Source organism: Metopolophium dirhodum, chromosome 1 (genome assembly GCF_019925205.1).
Source record: "Metopolophium dirhodum isolate CAU chromosome 1, ASM1992520v1, whole genome shotgun sequence".
Taxonomy (NCBI): domain Eukaryota; kingdom Metazoa; phylum Arthropoda; class Insecta; order Hemiptera; family Aphididae; genus Metopolophium; species Metopolophium dirhodum.
Window position 1 is genome coordinate 47,693,107 of NC_083560.1, and position 24,764 is coordinate 47,717,870.

At 27.0% G+C, this 24,764-nt stretch overlaps 1 protein-coding gene across 1 annotated transcript in view; it reads right to left on the reverse strand.

Moving 5' to 3' along the window:
- The window catches only part of LOC132936233 (hemicentin-1-like), a 281,074-nt gene that overhangs the window by 70,087 nt on the left and 186,223 nt on the right, over positions 1 to 24,764 (reverse strand). The window contains exons 3-5 of the mRNA XM_061002921.1: positions 13,669 to 13,801; positions 7,050 to 7,249; positions 4,678 to 4,791 (exon numbers count right to left, since the gene is read on the reverse strand). Of these exons, the coding sequence (XP_060858904.1) occupies positions 4,678 to 4,791; positions 7,050 to 7,249; positions 13,669 to 13,801 (447 nt within the window). The remainder of the gene's footprint in view (positions 1 to 4,677; positions 4,792 to 7,049; positions 7,250 to 13,668; positions 13,802 to 24,764) is intronic.

Genomic DNA, 24,764 nt, shown 5'->3' on the forward strand with positions numbered 1-24,764 from the left:
AATAATTACGAAATATTTTAGTTATATTCTTTGGCCCAAAAGTTCATATATATAAAAATATTTTATAAAAAACATTTACAAAATATTTTAATTGTATATTTTCAAAAAACATTGTTACGGAAACTTTATAAAAATATTAAGTCAACATTTTTATGCAATCATATAGTACAATATTTTTTCATATTAGAAGAAAATATTTATTAAATATTATAAGTCAAATATTGATTATTCAACTACTTAAAGACATTCACAAAAATTTATCATTTCCCAAATGGTTTGTGGGCTATTATGGCAGTCCAGAAAATTTGAAAAAAAAATGTTCAAGGGCCAGAAAAAACTTAACTATTAGTTAATTATATTTTTATTTTTGTGTAGAAAATATAGTTTAATTAGTTAAGAATAAATCATTAAATATGATATTATTATATTAGCCAGTTTTTAAAATTTGGTACTCTTGGAGAACAACTAATATGCAGTGTTTTCAAGTTGGATATCAGTTAATCTTGAACGATATTATTTTATTCTATAAAATCGTCAGTTTGGAGAACGAAGTTTCACATAATATGTACGTACAGCCAAAATACATCCAAATACAATATAAAAATAAATTAAATATTTAAATATATTCTTGGTGGTTCAGTTATTTCCACTTTATGGGCCTATTGCCGCCCCCAAGTATAGACATTCATATTATATATTTTAGAATAATAAAGTAAAAATTGGCTCAACATTATCTGGAATTTAGTGTGTATATTTTTTAAATTATAAAGTATATATTATTTTTAAATAATAGGGTATTTCGTAGAACTCGAAATTTTGTATACAATTTAAATATTTTAAAACAATTTGAGAAACCTCAAAATAACAGTTCATATTTAATATAAAAAGTATTGTATCGGTTTTATAATAGCGTGATTAGTATTATTATTATTATATATTTTTTTTACGTTTACTGAAACTATATGGTATTGTCAAAGATTTTTGTTTGAAGTTTCAATGTTGACAGAATTAAATATTCAAACGTAAAATATCGATATTCTGGAAACAATTTTGTCACCTCTTTATAGAAACTAATTAAAAATATTAAACATAATAGGTAACTGGACAAATTCCACTATTAATTACTTATTTTATTATTTTCTAAATTCAATGATGTATACAAACAAGCAGGTAAGTGGATGTCGCTCTGCTGTAAAGTAGGTACAAGTCAGTCACTGTATAATGGATTGTATTAAATTTGAATTCAACGATATCATATCATTGTATACGAAAAACGTTTCTGAGCGGAGACGGTTTGTCAGTCTGGATATTTTATATTGTTATTATATTTTATTATAGCCTGTATGTTGAATTTATATTATAAATTACAATAAAATAACTAAAATCGTTATTTTTTTATTATTATTCGTTTCTATGGTGATAAACAAAGCGTTAGAAATTAAAATCCAATTTTTAGCGGTTTTTTGTAATTTGTTGGTGGTTTTTCCTGGGGCATTAAATAACTATTGAGAAAATCGAAAAATGACCTCTTTAAAGTATGTTGAAATCGAAGCACTCCTTCTGGTCAAAATTTTGTATACAGGATAAAAAAAATAAACACCATTGCAAAATCACTAGATCCTTCGCTCCACTCAGAATCTAAAATATAATCAATTTTAAACGCTGATAAAAATATATTAAGTGATCATAATATGCTAAACTTTTTTTTTAAACTCAAGTAAGAAAAACTCATCAGGATTTGTGTATTAAAATTTCAAGGCCATGATATTTTATGAATGTTTAACTACAAAATAATTTCTCAAATGGGGGGATGGAGTGGGCGAGCAGACTATGGCGTCGGTTGCGACGCGCACCGGTGCCGGTTCGATCCCTGCTACGGGTGGAATTTTTCTTCGGGCAGTCACGGTGTCCGAAGAGAAAGGTTGTCATCCCCCACAAAACACAAACACTCACGTGTAAAAACTCACCATTCCAAACCCTATCACCCCCACAATACAACCCTACAAACAGCTAATGGCTATAGATGCCGGGCTTAAAAATTAATAAAAAAAAAAATTTCTAAAATGTTCACAATGTTAACTAATTTCATAAACATTTTAACTTCAAGCGTTTATATTTAAAAACAAAATATTGAATATGAATTTTCAATATTTTTCAATTGTCCCAAATTAAAATGTATGATGAACCTTTTATTACATTTTAAAGGTTTTTTACTAAAAAAAATGAACAATCATAAATTAAAAAGATAAAACATTTAAGACGCTTATAAAATGCTCTAAAAGAGTCAAAATATTTTGAAAATTCATGTCTCTAAAAAATTTTAATTATATGGTAATTATTTTAAGTAGGATCTACAAGTCATTTACCAACTCAAATTATGACGAAAAAACAAAATTGATTTGGCCGTAAATTGGTAATTTCAAAATTTTTTATTATTAGTTTTTCTATAAGTATTTGGACATTTTTTCATTTGATCCCTTCCCCTATAAATTATAATACTACCAACTAGATCCAAATCTTTACCAGAAACCACTCTCAATTTTGAAAGTATATTAACTGATCCAACAAGGTGATGACAAAAACAAAAAACACACATCGATATTATAATAAAAAATAAATAGGTTATAAAAAATCGAAACAAAAACCGTTGACAATAAATCATGAATATAGGTATACCAAGTAATTTTGCTAATTCATCATTTTGACATAAGCTAAAAAAAGACAATATCAATGTTGAAGCCATACCTATGTTTAGATGCAAATAATAATATTATTGATATGATTTGGAATTTAAATTTAATACAACTATCTATATAAATATAACAATAATGATGATAAAAAATACTAATAAATTGAGGCGTATAATAATTACGCAATCGAATCCGACATAAATATGACATCGTAATTGAATATCAAACCACTGAAACCATTGGACCTGGATTCAAACTCGCTAGTTGCTATCCTCGACACTATACAATTCTACGTTTAATCCTTCTTGACTACCTACCTAATCAGTTGAAAATTCATACAGAAACTCGGTCACTTCAACAATGTTGGTTATTACAGCTGTTGACGTATTCACAAACTGCAAGGTAAAATGTATTATACTATTCGTTTGTATTTAAATCAAAATACAGATACTTCGACTTTAAAGTATTAAAACCTTCAAATAATTTCGTCAAAAAGTATTTAAGAATAAATTGTGAATACAAATACTTAATACCTATGTAGTATGTACATATAAATATTAAATACAAATACAAATATAAACGATTTCACTTTATAACCTATTTTATATTCTGGGCGGAGCGAGGAAGCTAGTGGTTTTACAATGGTGTTTATTTATTAATTTGTTTTTTTTTATCCTGTATACAAAATGTCTACCAGAAGGAGTGCTTCGATTTCAACATAATATAGTACCTTATCTTTTAGAAAACTAGATAAATATGATACTTTAAAGAGGTAATTTTTCGATTTTTTCTATAGTTATTTAATGCCACGGGAAAAACCACAGACAAATTTCGAAAAACCGCTAAAAATGGGATTTTAATTTCTAACGCTTTGTTTATCACTAAAGAAACGAATAAAAAATAATACTATTATAATATTAATTCAACTTACAGGATATAATAAATAATAACAATATAAAAAAGCAGGTAAGTAGATGTCACTTAGCTGTACAGTAGGTTGCAAGTGGGTCACTGTATAATGGATTGTATTAAATTTGAATTCAATGATATCATATCATTGTATACGAAAAACGATTCTGAGCGGAGACGGTTTGTCAGTCTAGATATTATTTTATATTGCTCTTATATTTTATTATAACCTGTAAGTTGAATTAATATTATAAATTAAAACAAAATAATTATAAACGTTATTTTTATTTTTATTCGTTTCTATGGTGATATACAAAGCGATAAAAATTAAAATCCCATTTTTTAACGGTTTTTTTTGTAATTTGTTGGTAGTTTTTCCTGGGGCATTAAATAACTATTGAGAAAATCGAAAAATGTCCTGTTTAAAGTATCATCTTGATCCAATTGGCTAAAAGATAAGATACGATATGTTGAAATCAAAGCACTCCTTCTTTTTTTTGAAATTGATTGTAGTGTTTATTACGTACCTACCTATGTTTTTACTCAACCTAATATTATCATATTTAATGTTTATATTGATTTTATTTATTTACTCATTCATAATGAAATAGTATTTCAAATACTTGGAAAATAAGTGCTTTGCTACAAAATGATTTCAAAAGTATTGCTTCTTATGTTCAAATATTTTCCAATAGGTCCTACTGTAAGCAAGTTACCGGCGCGTGACAGATATGAGACAATACAACGTGGAACGTTTGTCGTTTAAGTCGGTCGATATAACAATACGTTGAGTGTACAAAACACATTTGACAGGACAGTAAGATAGCCATGTAAAAAAATACCAGTCGTTACTCGTTAGAAAGGGAGGTCCCTCTGCAACGTTTTCTAGTTTCATTTTTGTAAGTAGGTGTATAGATGGGACGTACACACTCTCTATATATATATAGTACAGCTGTATACGTGTTCTACCTAAATCAGTGACAAGTTTGTTCAATACTTTCAAATATATATAAGATATGTGTCCGGTTTTTTATTTATTTATTTATTTTTATTTTAATATAAATAATTGTGTACATACCGTCGTACGCTTTACACGTGATTTCCAACGGCTCGTTTTCCATGACGGGTGGCAATGTGGAATTCCAAACGACGTTTTTCTCGTTGTCTAAGATTTCCAGTCTGCTCGGTGGTACTATATTGGACAAATGGTTCAAAAATGTTATCAAACAACCTTTTACGCATATTAAAGTGTTTCAAAAAAAAAAAAAAAATGCTATTATCGTTAGAAAATAGAATATTATACATTGATACATTATTTTTTGCTCCGGTTTTTATTATTTCGATGTTATCGGTTTTTTTTGTACTCTACAACTTGTAATGAATTTATTTAATGATGTATGGATGTATATTGTGTATATTGTGTACGTTTGAAGAACTGCAAATAATGTTACTCTATATCAACTATCATCCCAGACAGCATTTTGTAATGATAATATTATAATAGTATTACAATAACGTTATACTAATATTATTCATTATTATAATGTTATAATAATATTATTAATCAAAAAATTACTGTCTGGGATCTAGATACTTTTTATTTCCCTTGTCAATAGGATACAATATTAAATTATTCCATATAATGAATAATATTATGTAATATTAATTTAGGGTTTGGACGTTTTATAGATTTGCATGTTATTTATCTATTGGTTAAGATCATACTCTCGATAGATATCTGTTCTAGATAGAAATGTATTAGGCAAGTACAAATGTTACTTGTAGACGACGTCATAAATAAAAAATATGTCAACAATTTCTAAAATATTTCTTCGCGTTTTCATTTTTAAAAAGAAGAGTGCATACTTATAACTTTATCTTTTTAAGTGCAAATTTAAGACCTTTTTTCGCAATTAAGAGGACGCCCACACACCCATAAATTGTTGTTAAAAAATGTTTCGCGTGAAAAATAACCACTCAGGGAACAGTCATATATGATAAAGATGACAATATTTTCTGTACCATAGGGTTTTTATTTATTTTTTTTTAATATCATATTTACAAAAAAAGTGATTATTATTTTAAAATACGTTTTTTTTATTGAGTTTTTCAAACTTAAATAATTGTATTTGTATTTATGATATCAAACAAATAAAGATGTTCCCAGAAAATATTTTTTTCTGTATTGTGTAGGCATAAATTTAGATTCTCACTGGATTCTGAAACTTTGAATAGTTATTGTTCACGCAATACCGTTTTTTATATAACTTCGTAAGTCGTTATTCCAACAATCATGGTACTCACTTGGATGTTACAGTGTTGTAAACAGTGGTTTCAAAATGTAATTAGTTATCATTAGGAAACATTTTACGTACTACTTTTTATTATCAATTAGTAAATTATATCAACTCAGATGTCGGTATGGTTTATATTATTGACTATTGTTATACGTTTTCCATTTTAAATATTAGTAAAGCTTTGTTTGCGGGTTTCGACAGTTAAAATTAAATTATTAACAAAAAAGTAGTAAAAATAATTATTAATTGTAATACTATAATGTGGAAACATGTTTCTTGTTATATCTTATTATTAATTTCTAACAATATTTAATATTTATTAACCATTTATTAATAAATTTATATTTACAATAATTATCAATATGAACACATTTTGATTAAAGGCTTATTGCTTAAGTCAAATTTAAACTATCATTTAAGTATGATTGTATTAAAATTGTTTCACATTAAATTAATGTATTACATTTCAAACATGGGTTACTTAAAATTAGTTTCAGTCATATTAATTAGCACCGGTATCTAGCATATAATGTAAAAAGATAAGATTTTTTGTGGTTATCACAGAACAGTTTACAATAAATATTTTTTTTTACGACAATTCAAAATACTTTTAATTGAAATTCAGGGAACAAAGGATTTTTTAAGAAAGTATGCATTAAATAGGTACAGTAAAATAGTATTTAACATGTACTCAAATAATTGTTGGTGGATGGTATTTATCACTTAAAAAATGTATTTAAATACTAAATACTCAAATACTTTAAAACACTGCAGCATGGGACCAATTGTAAGTTAATTTGAATTAGTGTTCAAACATTTAATACAATATTTAAGATTAAAATTATTCTCAAAGTTTTCTGTGAAAGCTCCTTAAAATATATTATGGTATCTTCTTAATAATTTGTACGATCCGTTGTTTTTTAAATACCTAATTAATTAATTAATTGTGACTTTCTATTACCAATTTTATCCAGAAATACACGATTTAAGTATAACAAGACTATCGTTACCTATACCTACTGTTTTTAAATTCAAATGGCAATTCTAGTTATTTCCTATTTTATAGTTAAGTGGTACTATGAAAAATAATTTCAGTCTATTAAAATTATTTATTTAACTGCAGCTGTCAGCTGCGAATGCGGTAAATACTTACCTATAACATCGAGTAAAATAAAATTGTTGCGCGTCGGTGAATACTTAAAATCTTCTCGGCACCTGTACTGACCCCCATCAGATGTACGGACGTCCTCAATTATTAAAACAGCGAATCCTTTGTTTTCCGTGTAATAGATTCTATCTTCCATAGAATGATCCGACCAATGTTTGCTCGTCGTGTGCTCCCGTTGATCAATGCTGTTTAAAGTATACACAATTAATGATATTATTATCCATTGAATTGTCCAAAAACTGACTTTTTAATTAAATGCTATTTAAATGCTTTTAAGCTTTGTTTTTTTTTGTTTTGTTTTTGAAGTGACTTCTCCTTTTAGCGGGCTATGGGTGTACGTTTTGCACGGGGAAAAAACTTTCGTTTCGCGTCACGGAACGCTCTAGTCCGCGCAACGAATACTGGCCGGTGACCGATGTGACTCTGTATTTACACATATACAAATTGCCAACCCAATTACGGTGTCAGTTATACCAACTGTACTGCGCGAGATTACAATTTTTAAATTAACAAATGTCAATTATTAGAGTGATGGGGGGGGGGGGGGATAACTCTTCTTGTGTTGGATCGCTTTAGTTCACTAGTTGCCATCATAAATGCCGTAATAAGATACATTATATTTTATAAGATACCTTCTTTAAATTTACGAAATTGACCTAGGTACCTATATTGAAAGAAAAGACAGTCCTTCTGCATGATCATCAAACAATACGTTGATAGTAACATTATTTAGTCCGGGAGCTATGCGCAAGTACATATGTCTCCATTCTATATTAATGTTTGCTGTCGTTTGATGTTTACATGTTAAGTATATTATTAATATTTCATAAACGTTTGAAATACTTATTGATTTAATATTTATAACTTTAAATATTGATAAACTTATATTCTCAGTACTTAAAATGGCAATACCTTAATTTCCAGGTATAGGTAGGCAGGTAGGTACATAAAAACACTGCACACTATTCAAAATTAATCTTAATCTTAAGACGTCAATGGCTCTGATATGCAATGGATAATGACAAGCATGTTCCCTACATCTTATATAATAATGCCTGTAGCGTTCGTACATGATTGACGCGTATATATATTATAGAGGTAACCATTATGAAGAAAATCAAGAACATAACATGCGTACATAATCTTGGGATTAGTCTGAAGAAATAATGTTTATAGAAGTTATACGCTATACACGCTTGAGTTATTTATTTTTAACATTTGTGAACTTGTATTTTATTATTTTCTGCTTAGATGGATAAATAATTTAGGATGAACTCGTTATTTTTAAATTTTGAGTATTCTAATAACAATTCACATTTAAAACACATTAAAATATTTACCTAATGGTAGGTAATAAATAATGATAAAGCTCAAGGTGGTTCTATTTAGTGCTCATGGGTCTAAAGTTATAATAATATCACACACGTCCAATATTATTACTGTACCTACCTATTATAATACCTTCTCGTATAATTTATTACATAGTTATCATTGAATTTTTCAAATTTATCGATGTGAATTTTTTTAAAGTGAAATACATAGGTATACAATGTGCGCGAAATAAATAATAAGGATACATATTTTACAATAGCTTATATCAAATTAAATTGTCCAATTCCGATTCCTGGAGGAACAAGAATGTATTGACTACCTATAATAAGTTATGGCCAAAGGGTTTCAAAAATGTCATTAGATGTTTTGTTTTTACTTCACGGTAGATATCACATTCGGCGAGTGTTTATTTGACGGAAAACAGGAGCCCTTGTCTTGTCTTTTATACTTCAGATTTGTTAGATACACAGGATTCACCTGTACTGTGTTTATATTTCTTGTGAATTTGATCATTATATATTTGATACTCTTGTATACTTTATTTAATTGTTGTAATTATATCAATAAGATCTTATTTTAAGATAGTTTAATCAGAGTAAATTGAAGATGGACTTAATGTCCTTACTCCCTATTAATTTTTAAGTACATCTCTTGGATAAATCTAGGTGGGTATTCTATAGTTATAGTTTATCATAGTTGATTAGGACTAACATATAATTGGATCGTCCTATTTAATAACAATTTGGTGACAGAAACTTAAAATACGAGAGGTTTTTTCAATTTGTGAATTAACTCTTAAAAAATTAATTATATGTTGTCTTGGGCAAAAATAATATCATTTCATAGCAAAAAACACGTGGAGAAGCTAAGTAATTTATTATGGTACCTTACCAGCTACCCCAGTACAGTGCTTCGGTGGCATTATTTTACATTTTTCTAGAAAGGTGGAACAAAATAAAATAACAACAAAAAAAACAGCGCTTGCCAAGTCAGAGATCGGCATGTTAACTTTCTTGATTTTTAATTTTTAGAAATTTATTAACTGATATCACACCCAAGCGGTATAACAATTTGAATCCAGAAAATTATCGGTGTGAACAGCCCAACAAAAAATCATTTTCATTTTCATTTAGTGAGAAAGATCTCCGAAACCGGAGAGCGGATTTCGTTGTTTGGGGTCTTGTTAGATTCACATTGGTTAGGAGAAGTGCAGTGAAGATTTTCAGAACTTTATCTAATAGTTAATTCATTAGAGAACATAAAAAAAAATTAAAACAAATTTTATTGGGCGTTTTTTGATGTTTTCTACAGCTTTGTAGTGAACTAACGATTGGAGATACTGTTCTGAAAATCTTCATTGCACTTCTCCTAGCCAAGGCGAATCTAACAAGACCCCAAATCCGTTCTCAAGTTTTGGAAATCTACCTCGCTAACTGAAAATCTAGTAAAAAATAACATTTTTTTTTATCTGTGAAAAAATAAAAAATGTTTTTTTTTTAAAAAATTTGAATTCCCCATTTAGTATCTAACTGATAATCCCTTTTTAATGAGTTATCAACCAACTTGATAGCTATCACAGTTTAGGAGAAAAGTTAAAAAATAGATACCTATTTTGGGACTGTTCACGCCGACGTTCTTATGAATTGTGTGATATCAAATCCCTCTCATTAATATTTTATATTATAGCTACCTAAATTACCCACCTACTTATCATTACTGAGTTACATATTTATTATTTCCCTATTTAACACAAATTCTTGAAGTTTTCAAAATCCAGACTTTTTTCATTTCAATTACCATACTTACTTAATTAAAAATCAAGAGAGTAAAAAAAAATAAATAAATAAAAAAGAAACACCATTGTAAAACCACTAGATCCCTCACTCCACTCAGAATCTAATATCCAGACTGACAAACCGTCTCCCCTCAGAATCGTTTTTCTTATACAATGATTTTATATCAATGAATTCAAGTTTAATATAATCCATAATACATTGACCCACTCGTAACAGCAGAGCGACATCCACTTACCTGATTTTTTATGTTTCTTTCAGGTTGGTGAATCATTTAAACTGTGTATAGAGTATATATTTTGTATACTATGGTTTCTTATTAATATATTATGTTGTTTCGTAATAGGTATTCAAAATTAGTAAAACTCAATTTTCAAATTGTTTTTATTTTACACGAGTTTTAAATTATAGAAAATATTATTGAAATATTAATTATATCAAACGATATTGTAATACTTGTTAGCACCAAAAGGGTTTTTTTTAGTTTTTAAAAGAGTTATTGTTTGTTAATAAATTCGTACCTATACGATACCTTGTCGACGATTACAATATGTTTTATTGAAATGATATCATTAGTCTATATTTTGACAAAAAGAAATCAATATAGCATATTTTAGGTGGAAGCCTATTGAAAATGTAAAATGACAAATAGGTATCATATTTATTTGAGGCTATTAAAAATATAATTGAAAAATCAAAAGTTTTTAAATACCTTCTGTATGGAGGTTTTTTTTTAGAAACCGTGAATGAATTTAATGGTTATTGTTTTAGTTTTAGAATTTATATTGTATCAGAAGACCAACGTGTCCATATTTCGAACTAAAAACTATAATAATTATTAATTACTATCTTGGCAATAATTTTCTAGTAGGTATCTACTAAATACTATGTTTTCTCAAAATATTAAAAAAAAATATTGTCATGTTTCTTCACCAACAATTTGGTTGTTCTTAAAATCAGACGTGGGCAAATACCACCTTGTTGACTTCTCAAGTTACGCTACTGGCATTGTTATTGTGGTAAGTGGTAACGGTTGACGAATAGATGGACTCTTGAAGATGGGATGTTCTCAGTTCATTTTCATAGATATGGTTCGCTCCCGCTTTAATTGTGTACACAATTCTATACGTATTATTTAGGTACTTATATGTATAAAATAAATATATGCATTAATTTAAGTCCATAAGTGTATGACATAGGTAGTGTACTGCTATCGGAATCTAATAAATATGACACTCGCGATACAGAGCATGCAGTCTGTATATTGTTATTTATTTTTAACAAATACATTTATGAAGTGATTTTGACGATAAATTAAATTAACTCTATGAACAAAAACTTATAATCACACGAAACCGTAGCCTAATAAATAAATGAAAGTTTGAAACACACTCATGTATACTATATATGTGAACATTTTCAGAGGTTTTTGAAACATTGTTGAGTATGTACTAGTGGCTACCTTAAAGTATGACAGATTGATACATTACCTATATCGCATATCATTTATTTTTAGTTATTTTGTTATAATTAAGATAATAATACCCTTTATAATATTAATCATAGAGACTTATAACTTTAATCTTTACAATATGTTATCAATATTCAATGCTGATTCTATAGTAGTATACTCACCCCATTTTAGATTACGAGTGGAACGATGAATGTATTGGTTTTACAATAATGTGTAAATTAAAATAGGTACAATTAATATATTTACCGGATTAATAAAAATCATCTAACTTAGTTTTACGCATTAGTTAAAAATGCATAAGACTAACATATAAATATTAAATATATAATACGAGATTGAACACAAAAATAGTTTAGTATAAATATTCACATACAATTTTTCATGAGCGATTGATGTTCAACATTTTTATTGTTTTTGTGTTGTTCAATAAAAATTAATCATTGATACTTGAAACATTCCAATATTATCTAAAATAGTTTTTTCCTATACATCTCGATACAAATGTTTATGATCAGTAAAAAATATTAAAATTTAAATTGTGATTCCACATAAGTTGAACTAGTAGCAATTAAAAAATATCGAAAATACATAGGCACTGTATTTATTTATAAGCGTTTGAAGTTCAAATTTAAATACAATTCGTAAAATGTTATACATTGGATATTTGAACGAAAAATAACGTTTTTAATTATTTTCTTGAATTTCAAATAGCATCGTTTGTTGGTACTTGAAACATTTCAACATCACGAATATTAATATTTACTACACACAATTACATTTCAAAATAACTAGATTAGTTTTAAGTTATTTATACCACGAACCTACTCCCGCCGTTCCACGTTACGTTGGTATTAATTTATAATTTAATATCAGTTAGTTATATTTTATGAAATAATAAAAAAATAATTATCATAGTAATATTTGCGATTGGTTTTTAGAAAAATCAGTTTAACCTACCATATTTTTAATAGAAAAATGAACGTCTTACAGCAATATAAAATATTATATTACAATTTTTGTATACGTATACAATGATTTATGATTGAATTCAAATCTAACACATACATATTACAGCGCCTTACTAAATTACGAGGTAGTATTACAAATACATTTAACACCCACCACTATATAGGTTACGGCTGATCGACTTTCTCGGTATTTTTTACTTGAATAAGCCATATTGTATGCAAGTTCTAAGTTTTTAAATTTTCAGTGCCTATACTTGTGTCGATATATACGTTTTTTTTTTTCAAATGATCACCAATTCTAAGTTGTTAGGCATATGTGAAACATCTAATGCGGCGAGTGAAACAGTTTGTCGGCGTGGCGACGCTTGCAACGCGCGCATGCGCGGAAAGCACACTCAGCGCGAAAAACATCTACCTAATGCTCCTTTAAAATCAAGAATATTTTTTCTTAAAAAAATCTGAATATTTTGTTTTTGATTATGCCATGTTTATTTTCTTTAATGTACCATCCTTTATATTTTCATGAATATTTTCTATACAAAATAATTTCGATGTTTCACATCTGCTAGGGGTCCCGCGACGGCTCACTTTTATTTTTTTTAATGTTAATGTACCTGCATAGTTTTAAATTTGAACTAGTTGTTTTTAAATTATTAAGCTTTATATGCATTATGTACTTCCTGGATACTTTATGTACTAATGATAATATTCCACGGTGACACATTTTAAGAAGACTACTTCTAATCTAAATTTTATTTGGGCTATGATTGTTTGAGGATTATTGTAAGTACTAGATCAAATAATATTACATCTATTTTATGTTGGATGTAAGACCAAAATTAAGGATTATTCTCACTATGCATATGAATCACCTTGTATATATGTATGCATAATAATAATAATAATGCTGTACCATACTGAATTTACAAATTCATTGAAAACTAGTCAAGTGACTAACACTCGGAAGATGTACCTGGTCGATGTCTCAGGTTTTTTTTTTAATAATTGAAGTACCTATTTTATTAATCACTGCTTACCTATAAATCGGATAATCTTGTCCTCTATACCAAATAACTAAAATCGGTGAATCTGTTGTACTGTTGTTAGTTTGAACGTGACATGGTAGTTCAGCCTTATCTCCCAAAACGGCATCAATATGTATAACATTATCTGCAATAATAAAATAACATGAAAGTGTTAATTTGTATTTTATAAATATAAATATTTTAGTAAGATATTTTAGGACTATGACTATATCAATATAGGTACCATACTGTTTTATTATTATAATATAGGTCAATGTGATTAAAACTTATTTTTTTTATTAGCAATGTTTAAGTTTGATAATAACAGTTCTTATACTCATAGATATAAATCTGTAAGTTTATGATTTCGAAATATGAAGGTTTAATTGTTTAGTGTTAATTTTAGTTACTTTTAGTACCTAGGTATACTAATACTCGTGTACAAGGCACGTCCAGAAAATATCTTTCATTTGGTGATAAAAACAAGTAAAGTACGTAATTAAAAAAAATTATTATTTTGATTATTTCGTTGACTCGCAGGGAACTGTGAAAGTACAAAATCATTTCGAAACTAGTGAGTATCACGTACGTCACGTGGTGTGAGCGCTTAAATTGGATAAACAAATTTAAAATCTCACCACAAAGATCTGCTGCAGGCGTAGGTAATTTTTTTTTTTTGATGAAAGAATGTAGAAAGTGCTATCTTGTTATTACAAGAGTTAAAATAATGGTTCAAACTATAATATTAAATTTGTACTTTATGTTTCAATACAATTTTTAAAATATAATATATATAACCAACTTTCCAAACGTACCTCATATATATATTATATATACATATTACATAGGGTAGCAATAAACAACTGATGATGTAATTAACTACCTATGTGTAAAGTAATTTTTTTTTATTTAGACTTTATATGAACATTGCCAATTTATTAGGTACAAGAAAAAATACTGACGAGAACAAAAGTTATTACATAGTCAGTCAATTATATTTGTCAGCTATTGAAGCATTGGAAATTATCTCATCTTCGAATTCGGATAACTGCACCATCATCATCAGAGGACGGTGACACTTTGAGCTCAATAACGTCAATTACAAATCCCCACCCAATAAACTGTATATACCATTAACCACAAACCATACAATAATGTATATCAATAACTAATATACAATAATACAGTCAAACTTGGTCAGATCAAAGTCCAAGGGACTGGAAAAAAAAATTCGAGTCATCCAAGTAATTAAAAAACCAAAATATACAATTTTAACTTAAAATTAAAGTTATTTAAATACATACACCTACTACGCGTTTTAATTTTGTCATTATGAACAAAAAACAACAAATCAAATGTTAAAAACATGTCTCGTTAAAACGTTATGGAGCACTAAAATCCCATATTATATTATAAGTGAATGGTTAACGGTCGTTAGCGAGTGGTTAACTTGTTAGATGAACCACGTATAAGTAACAATATGTAATATTAATTAATTTAATATTAACATTTAATTAAATAATTTTTTTTTTTTATTTATTTAAGGCTTCGACAACTGAGCTCATCGGCCTGTTACTGTGGGGGAGGGTATGGTTGGTTTTGGACACGTGTGTATGTGAAGCAAGGATTTGTCACTAAGAACCCGGGTGGTCACCCATCCGGGAACTAGTGGCATCAATCGGTGCTTACTCTCAGATCACGTTTCGTAATTTATTTCAACCACCACGCTACGCCAAGCCACAATTTAATGACTTTATATTCGATAGTAAATTATTAACCCGTATATGACCAAATTCAATAAAATTTGAACTTTTTGATTTTCACAAAAAATATTTAATATTCGAGTTTTTTTTTTAAATGCTTACACGTTTTTTACATTGTTTATTAGGAAATTTTAATAATTAGAAAATGTTTGGGGTATCGATGATTTCGAGTTACCAAAATTCGATTGTAATTAATACACAAATAAAATTCATGTGGGTTCCCTTGGATATTGGGATACTGAGAAATTAAAAAGCCTTAATGATCAACGAAGCCTCATCATCTCAGTTTTCCACAAAATAAACATAAAATCAAAGATACCTACTTCACATTATTAAAAACAGAACAATGGAAGCATGACCAATTAGAAAAATAATTACTTTACAAACAAACTCGGAAATGTAAAACCGAACATTAAAAAATGGAAAACTCCCTGACATTAAAATAAGTGACGAAGTAAGTAATTACCCCTTGAATGTGTATAGGACAAACGCATCTAACACACGCCTACCTAATAAGCAAATAACCGACTCCAGTTTGAGACGTAGGTACGTATAGAAAATCTTTCAATCAATCACATGGTTATCAACTACCCTAAAATCACCGACACGCGTAATATATTCAATAATTCATTATCATAAACACAACAAGTGTTCAACCGAGAAAATACCGTAGCAATATGTAAAAAAATGTTTTTACAAAATAAAATCAATTAAAAAAAGGTGGGTAAGTGGATGTAGGTCTGATGTACAGTACGTTATAATTATTGTGTCGCGGTTTAATGGATGGCATTAAATTTGAATTCTACCATAGTATACGAAAAATGATTCTGAGCGGAGACGGTTTGTCAGTGTGGATATTTTATATCATATTTTTTGTTATTACTTATTATTAATATGGTAGCCGGTAGGTTGCATTAATATTGTAAAACTACAACAAAATAACTAAAATCGTTATTCTTGGTTATTTAATATGTAATTTTTACAATAACAGTTGAAAAATATTAAAAATACATAGACACTGTTTTTTTTTTTTATGAGCATATAGTTTGAATTTCAACAAAATGTATCAAATTTAAAATTATTCTGTAGTTAAAAATATATAAAACTTTCAAATTTTATAGCTAAGGATTGAAAATTTAAAACAAGGTTCCACGTAAATAGGCAAATAAATTTATTTATTCACAACAACATCATAAAATATACTTAGTAATATCATAGGCTGGCTGACCGTCTTCGCTTAGAATCATTTTTCGTATACAATGATATTATATCATTGAATTCAAATTTAACACCATCCATTACAGTGACCCACTTGTAACCTACTGTACAGAAGAATGACACCCACTTAACCACCTTTTTAAATATTATGTCTGATGTATGTATATTTTAAAATGCACGAGCTAATGCGTTTTGTAATTTATCAAATTAGTTGGGTTCATTCATAACTTTTTTAATTAAATAAAAAAAATAAGCTCATGGATATAAAATATATACCTACCATTTTCTATGTTACATAATTGAAATATTGAGTATAAAACTGTATAGGTCAACTAAAATCCATAACAATAATATACGACGAACGAATACTGAATGTGTATAAATACTTAGGTAGGTATTAAAATCTCAAATCTGTGCAACACAACTTAAATTTTAGTCTTAATTGTTGTTGATATTTTTCAAGCATTTATGATATTTGTATCGAAATACCTGAAATTCTTTAAATCTGTGGTGGGTTCAAGAGAGGGTAGGAGGGGTCACGGCCCATTTAGCTGTGTTAGCGCATAGTGTTGTAACGTAAGATTTATGATGAGCAACAAAAAAAATATATATATATATATTTTATGAACGAATTTATAGGTTTATTATTTACGTTTCTGAATCATATTCGTTTTGATACGTAATAAATACCTACTTTATACTTCGTGTTTTTTAGTCAACCGAATGTGGTAACATCTTATATAATGGCCAATTACACCGATGTAACATAACATCATTAATAGTACAAAAATCCTTATACTAATAATCATAATGAAAGAGTTTTTTCATAAATAATATATATTTAATAATGTATTGAACAATGTTGTCCCCCCCTCCCACAAACAAAATCCATTGCTCCACCCATGGCTTTAAATTAAATAGATTTACTGTTAAGTATTCATTTAACCGTTGTTTATCATGAAGTTTGATGAAAGTGTAATAACATACTATATTTTAAAACTTTTACTTAATATACACTATTATTTATTATACCAATAGAATGATTTTTAAGTGTTTTCACAATATTTCACATGTTTTTATTGTGATTTATTTAATTGAATATAATTATTTTGGTTGCATGGAATATGTAAACAATTAATCTGTCCAGACTCATACTATTCTTTTTTTATCGTTTTGATTTTGGGTGAATTATATGAAAAACAATTAATATAGTTTTAAATAATATTAAGTACAGCGTGGTGGTAATTTTAAATGAATAAAAATATTGTGTCAACCAGTCGAATAATGGCTCATTTTTATTGTCACTCAGTTTAGTTAACTTATAATGTATAACTATTTTGATGTTTGAACAAGAAACCACGAGTGTAGACAGTGCAGTAATTTCCCACGATATATTATCTTTAGTTTCTCATCTAATAGTGAGTATTTTATGAGCTTATGTGTATACATTTTGAGTTGTAAAAATTTAATACATATTCTTCTAACAGATGTCTAAAATTAAAAATGATATAAAATAAAAACAGTTTAATAATATTTTCAGTGAATCTTCTACAAAAGTCTTTAAATGTGGCGAGGAGAAAACACTTAAATCATAACCAACCATAATGGTTATTAAACTGGTGGTAAACTGTTATTAACTCATTTAATATATTAATATTAATTAACAATTTGTTCTTACAGTTTAACATTTAATTATTTAAAGTCACTTATTTGTTTTAGAATTGAATATTGATTTATAAATATTAAACAAACTTTGTATACGTAACTATGATATAATGCTACAAATAATAATATATTGATGATATAAATATTATATTATATTCATAAATTTAATTCATATGATCAAAGAAATACATATTTTCGTATAGTACCTAAATTAATTTTGAAGAATTCATATTTAGTTTTAGAAAAAATTAAGTATCAATAATATGTGTCAATAGATCTAACATTTTGGTGAGCTAAGGTTGAGAATAACTTTCTAATGTATTATAGAATTGATTGTATTCGTTTACAATTAATATTACACCACACATATTTTTATGACGAATTATGTAAATATTATTTTCTTATGAGTTAAGCATACTCAATATGAACCGTTGACACTACCTTTTTTGTTTAGGTGTTGGTAACATAATTAATCTTATTTGTCCGATTCTTCATAATAATTATGAATTATAATAAATTATAGTTATTATAATATTATTATTGTTTTTAACTTTTAAATTATGATTAAACGGCGTATTAGATAGGCAATTTAGCTACATACCTCTATTTCGCCTCTACCTTGACTCCATTTTCCATCATAAACATAATATTCACATACATATCATTTTAACATGTTGTTTTAAAACAAATATACAAATCATAATAACTTCGTCGACCATTTTTGTTATGTATTAATTAAACTATAGTATAACTCTAAATCAATACCGACAACCGAACAATGTTATGAATAGATTCGTGGAATAGATTATGTAAATGTTTCGAAAATATTATTTTCATTGTGTTTAAAAAATAAAAATATTATACGTTATACCGAAAAGTTTCCATTCTGCAATTAATATTTTTTAATTTCCAAAAAATAAAAACTAAAACCATAAAAAGAAAAAAAATCGTTATTTTTCGTTTAAATATCCAGTTTTAACTTTCTAAAATATCGTAACAAGAAGATTATCTAATGCTCCTCCATATGTCTCTAACCATACAATTCATTCTGGTCTCAAATTGATAGCCGTGCATAAAGAAGCCTAAACTACTTTACAATCGTCTAATCTCCTACCCTAATCCACTTGTCAAAAATCTCGCAGTCCCCACAATTCCCAGTAATCCCCCAAGACATCTCAAATGTAAATGGGGCCGTGATCTGCTTAATGTATTATATTAATGCCAATTACAAATTAAATATATTATTGTGTTTTTTTTTTTAAATGTTAAGTTTCTTTTCTGAACTGCACATATTTATTGTGTCTTTTAGGTATATATTGTATATTTCTTAAAAAAAAAAAATACATTTCCAATTCCGTGAAAATTTGAACTTCAAATGTCTTTGAAAAAATCATGCTAAGTATTTTTATATTTTTAATTGATTTTAGAACAACTTACGAATAACCTAGTATTAACATTTTCAAGCTTTTTGACCTAGAAACATATAAACGTAATCAACGGAAAACTCCAACATTAATATGTTATAAATAGCTTTAAAAATAGGAAATATTTTGAAAATTTTGTTATTACTGGAAACTGAAATTATAAATATTTTTGAAAATTTCAAGTCTATAGGTTTATTTTTTAATTATTTCTAAATTAAAATATGAAAAAGAAATCATTTTCGTCAAACGTTGGTGTTGTCAGGTATCTATTGTCTAAATATTCTCGTTTTTCCGTTGTTTTTTGTTAGTTTTTCCCAATTATCAAGAAAGTGCTTAGAATTTAATTTGACCACTCATAGAACTAATTAGGTCAAGTTTGTTACCAAAGACCATCCTGGACGCTGAAGATTGAAACGAATTTTCTGTAAATTGTGTGATATCAGAAACACACACAAAAAATCATTAAACATTACATCATTGTAAAACTAATACTTTCGTCGCTCTACTTAGAATCAAAAATAGAAACTATTTAGGAATTATCTATGTTTAAAGAATCATTATATAATATGTTATCATTATTAACGGGACAATAATTACTGAATTCTGAGATTAAAATAGTTTTCTTTTATACATTCTATGGAGTTTTTTTTTTTTAATTTGTATGTTTAGAATGTACTTTTTAATCATAATAATATATTATTATTAGACTATCAAATAATATTTCTAATTTTCAATTTTATCTTTATTCACTAAAATATTAATAAATTGTATTAGGTACCTACCTAGGTATTGATACATTTTAAATACAATAGGTAATAAAACAGAATTTTATGTGTTTTGGAAAATAATATAAAATAGGTATTGTTGTTGTTTGGTAATATTAACATTTAAAACATTATAACTTATTTTTAAGATGATTTTACTCGTTGGAAGGTGTCTCAAAAATACTGAATACAATATCTTAAAATTCATGTCTGCTTACGTTTATCGTGTAAGTATAGATCAAAATTCTGGTTTATAATAATTACCTAATGATAATAATATGTATTCCAAACTATTAAAATATACAGTACACAGATATCTAAATTTATTATGATATCTAGGTATTAGGTATTAAAATATTCAACCAAATTAAAAAAACAAGTTTAAAATCATTAAGCAAGGATAACTTACTGCGTCTGTTTGTTTATGTGGACAATAAACAAATTAAGCGGAATATTACAGTATTACAGTCTTATATAATGCTTAACTATATAAACATTTTCTGTTTATATGAAAATAATATTATCTGAATATATTCATTAAAATTCTTTTTATTTTTATTTACAGTCATTAATTGTTTAGTATTATGGGTCAAATTAATGGATTTTCAATTAAATATTATATAATTGCATAATATGATGTGTAGTTTTCTCATTTATGTATTTTATTTTTTTTGTCAAAGGTACCAACACAATTATCTATTTTTCCTATAGGCTCCATTTCATATTTCTCTTTATTCCTCCAACCTCCTCTCCAAGTTCCAACGTTATACTCTCTCATTGAATACAAAATTCTCAAGGACTCTTCTACGATATTATTTATTTTTACATACAAAATTTATAAGAAATGTTAATTAATATTGTACGTATGGGCTGTAATTTATCTTTTGTATTTGAGCTCTCACCCGTTCGATGAATGTACAATAAATACGTACATACGTATATATTATCAACAATAATAAAATGTAATAAATAATTAGTGATAAGTAAATATTAATTATGCGAGTAAATTCAAAAATATAAAATGGGATACAAAATAATTTATCAGGGATTTTCGTTTTTATTTGGACTCTATGTTATTATGGTAATTTTGAAATACATATAATTACGAATGTAGATTTGAGTTCTGAGTACTAGAGTTATCCAAATGCCATGATGAAAAACAATTTTTTATCGCTCTTTCCATAACTATCACAAAGTTAATAGTTACCAATGTATAAGACTTTTGCACAAAACACAATCAAAATTATATGATTTTTTCTTACAAAATAAGCAATCGGTCATTGTACACACATGGTACCCAGTCATTTTTATCAATATCTCGTTTTATTGGTGCGAAAGTACAGAAACATAATGTTCTCGTATATAATTGTCTGCAATATTGAGCACAATGACGAAACTACAAAGTATCTAATTAATGTTCATAATATGATGCATTGATAAACCAATAAAATTAAAATAATAAATAGGTACCTATAACTGATTAGTATGATGTGTATTACACTTTTAAAAATCAAACATTACAAATTGTTGAAAGCAGTACGAGAAGTTGTAATATAATATTTCAACACTTATCATTATAATGATTAATGATATTGTGAAGTCACATTTTCAAGTTTATTAAAATATATGTTTTTAATGTTAAGCCTTGAAAAGTGGTTAAGTGGATGTTGCTCTGCTGTACAGTAGATTACAAGTGGGTCACTGTATAATGGATTGTATTAAATTTGAATTCAATGATATCATATCATTGTATACGAAAAACGATTCTGAGTGGAGACGGTTTGTCAGTCTAGATATTTTCTATTATTATTATATTTTATTATAGCCTGTAAGTTGAATTAATATTAGCGGTTTTTTGTAATTTGTTTGTGGTTTTTCCTGGTTGAATTAAATAACTATTGAGAAAATCGAAAAATGACCTCTCTAAAGTACCATATTGATCCAATTTGCTAAAAGATAAGATACGATATGTTGAAATCGAAGCACTCCTTCTGGTAGAAATTTTGTACACAGGATAGGGAAAAAAATAAATACCATTTTAAAACCACTAGATTCCTCACTCCGCACAGAATCTAAAAATTGGACAGGCGAATATTAGGCTTCACGCATATCAATTGTATTTCAATTATTTTATTTCTATTTTTTTTTCGTTGCCTGGCGACCAGAGTAGCTTAGTTCACATTCATTTGTGAACGCGAAACGCCCTTTAAAATGTTGATTGAGGAACAGGACACTCAAAGTCTAATAGAGATTAACGAGACATATGTATCGTACTACCTTCAGCAAGGTTACCTACATAATATTTAAATCATTCCCGATGATCTAAATATTGGGTCAATGCCTACATAGTGGTTTTAATTATAAGTAGGTACCTATTCAATTCGCATAAAATAAGTGGCTTTTCATCAAATTTAAATTTGGCAGAAATATTATAATAAATATTATAACTGTTGTAAAAAAAATTTTAATTGCTGCCATAGAGTATACTTAAAAAAAATTGTTAAATGCACTAAACCGAGTTAATACATACGTGGTTAATATTTGGATTTCATTTTTAATATTACCTAATGAAATAATTTAAAACTATCTATCAAAATATTTTTTATGGATTTTACGTTAAATTGTGGCATGAAACTTTTTTTAAATAAAGTATATTGAACTTAACTATACATTATAAATAAGTATTTGACCTTTACATTATGATAGTGAAAACAGTATTTATTAAACTTTCCAAACAATCGTTAACGATGCGTAAAATTATGAAACAAGTTTTTTATTTAGGGTATGAAAATTCTTAACTTATAAAAATAATTTGTACCTACATTGAACTTTTAAAAATATAATACGTGGAAGGTAAGATTTTCATATACTTTTACTTTGCAGAAAATATGCCAAATAACACCTTAGTTTTTATTTACTTTTATACCTTTGCGTAGGTACGTCAATACATGTCAATACATACGTCATACATGTGTAATGTGTATAATACACATAGGTGCAATAAATTACAACACAATTGAACATCACTATATTATAATAACAATAATACAATCATTTGGGTATACAAATCACATTCATTTTTCACAAAACTATAAAGCATTTTAATTTCGTCAAATGAAAAATACTTTTATATCATTTTTGATTTACATTTTACTTTAGTGGTTTTATTATTTTTTTCTTATTATTATAAGCGTTAATTAAATACACGAGTATCGTGATTTACTAATACTTATGTATGATATTTGGAATACTGGGTATTTATAATTATTATGCTGTTTGAGCGTTTTCAAAATATATAACTACAAGATAAAAATAATATTAAAATACACAAATTTAAAATAATAAAAATAACAGACAGCCATAGACGGAATATTACTTTTAATAGACATTATACAGATATAATATATATATTAAATAATTAAGTTAGGTATAATATTATAAAAGAATACGAGACGAGTGAAATATTTTCACCCCTCTCGTTAAACCTCATTAAAATGTTTGATAAATAAATATATCTTATATAATATGTACAAATAAATGCACCACAGTTTACAACTGTCAAGTTATTTTTAACATGAATTATAATATACCTACAAATCCAAATTGTTTTATACCGGAACAGGGGAAATGTTTATTAGTGAGGAACATTATGTAAATATCATAAATGAATAAACAAGACTTACTAGGTGTATTATAAAGTATAAACAATGAGTTATAATAGAACATAGTCTTTCAGGAGTTAGTACATAATATTATACATATTATACCTGCCCTGCAGTGGTTTCACGCAAATTAAAATAATTGAATACAAAATTTGGACATTTCCATGTATTTAGATTTAATCAAGCCACGTGTGGGATGTAGTGTAGTCCAGATGTATAAACAATAGAATATGCTCAAGTGTACATACCTCAAGTTACAACTACTATAATTTTATCGTAGAATGTCTGTAAATGTTACAATGCAAGTACCTAGGCAGTCTTGTAAAAGATACTTTTTTAAGAGCACCTATTCAAGTTCAGATACAGATAATTATTTTGAAAAGTATTTGAAATGCGTATTTGAATACTCGGGCAGAAACATATTCGAGTACAAATACAAATACTTTAAAGTTTAAACTGTTGATACTTTCAAGTACTTTCAAACTCTTTATAAATATAATTTTTACCTTATAATCAAGTATCCACTGAACCGATTTGAATGTTTAAAGTTAATTTTATAGAGCATTTTACACCGTATAATTTTGTGTAATTATAAAATACTCATAGGTTCTT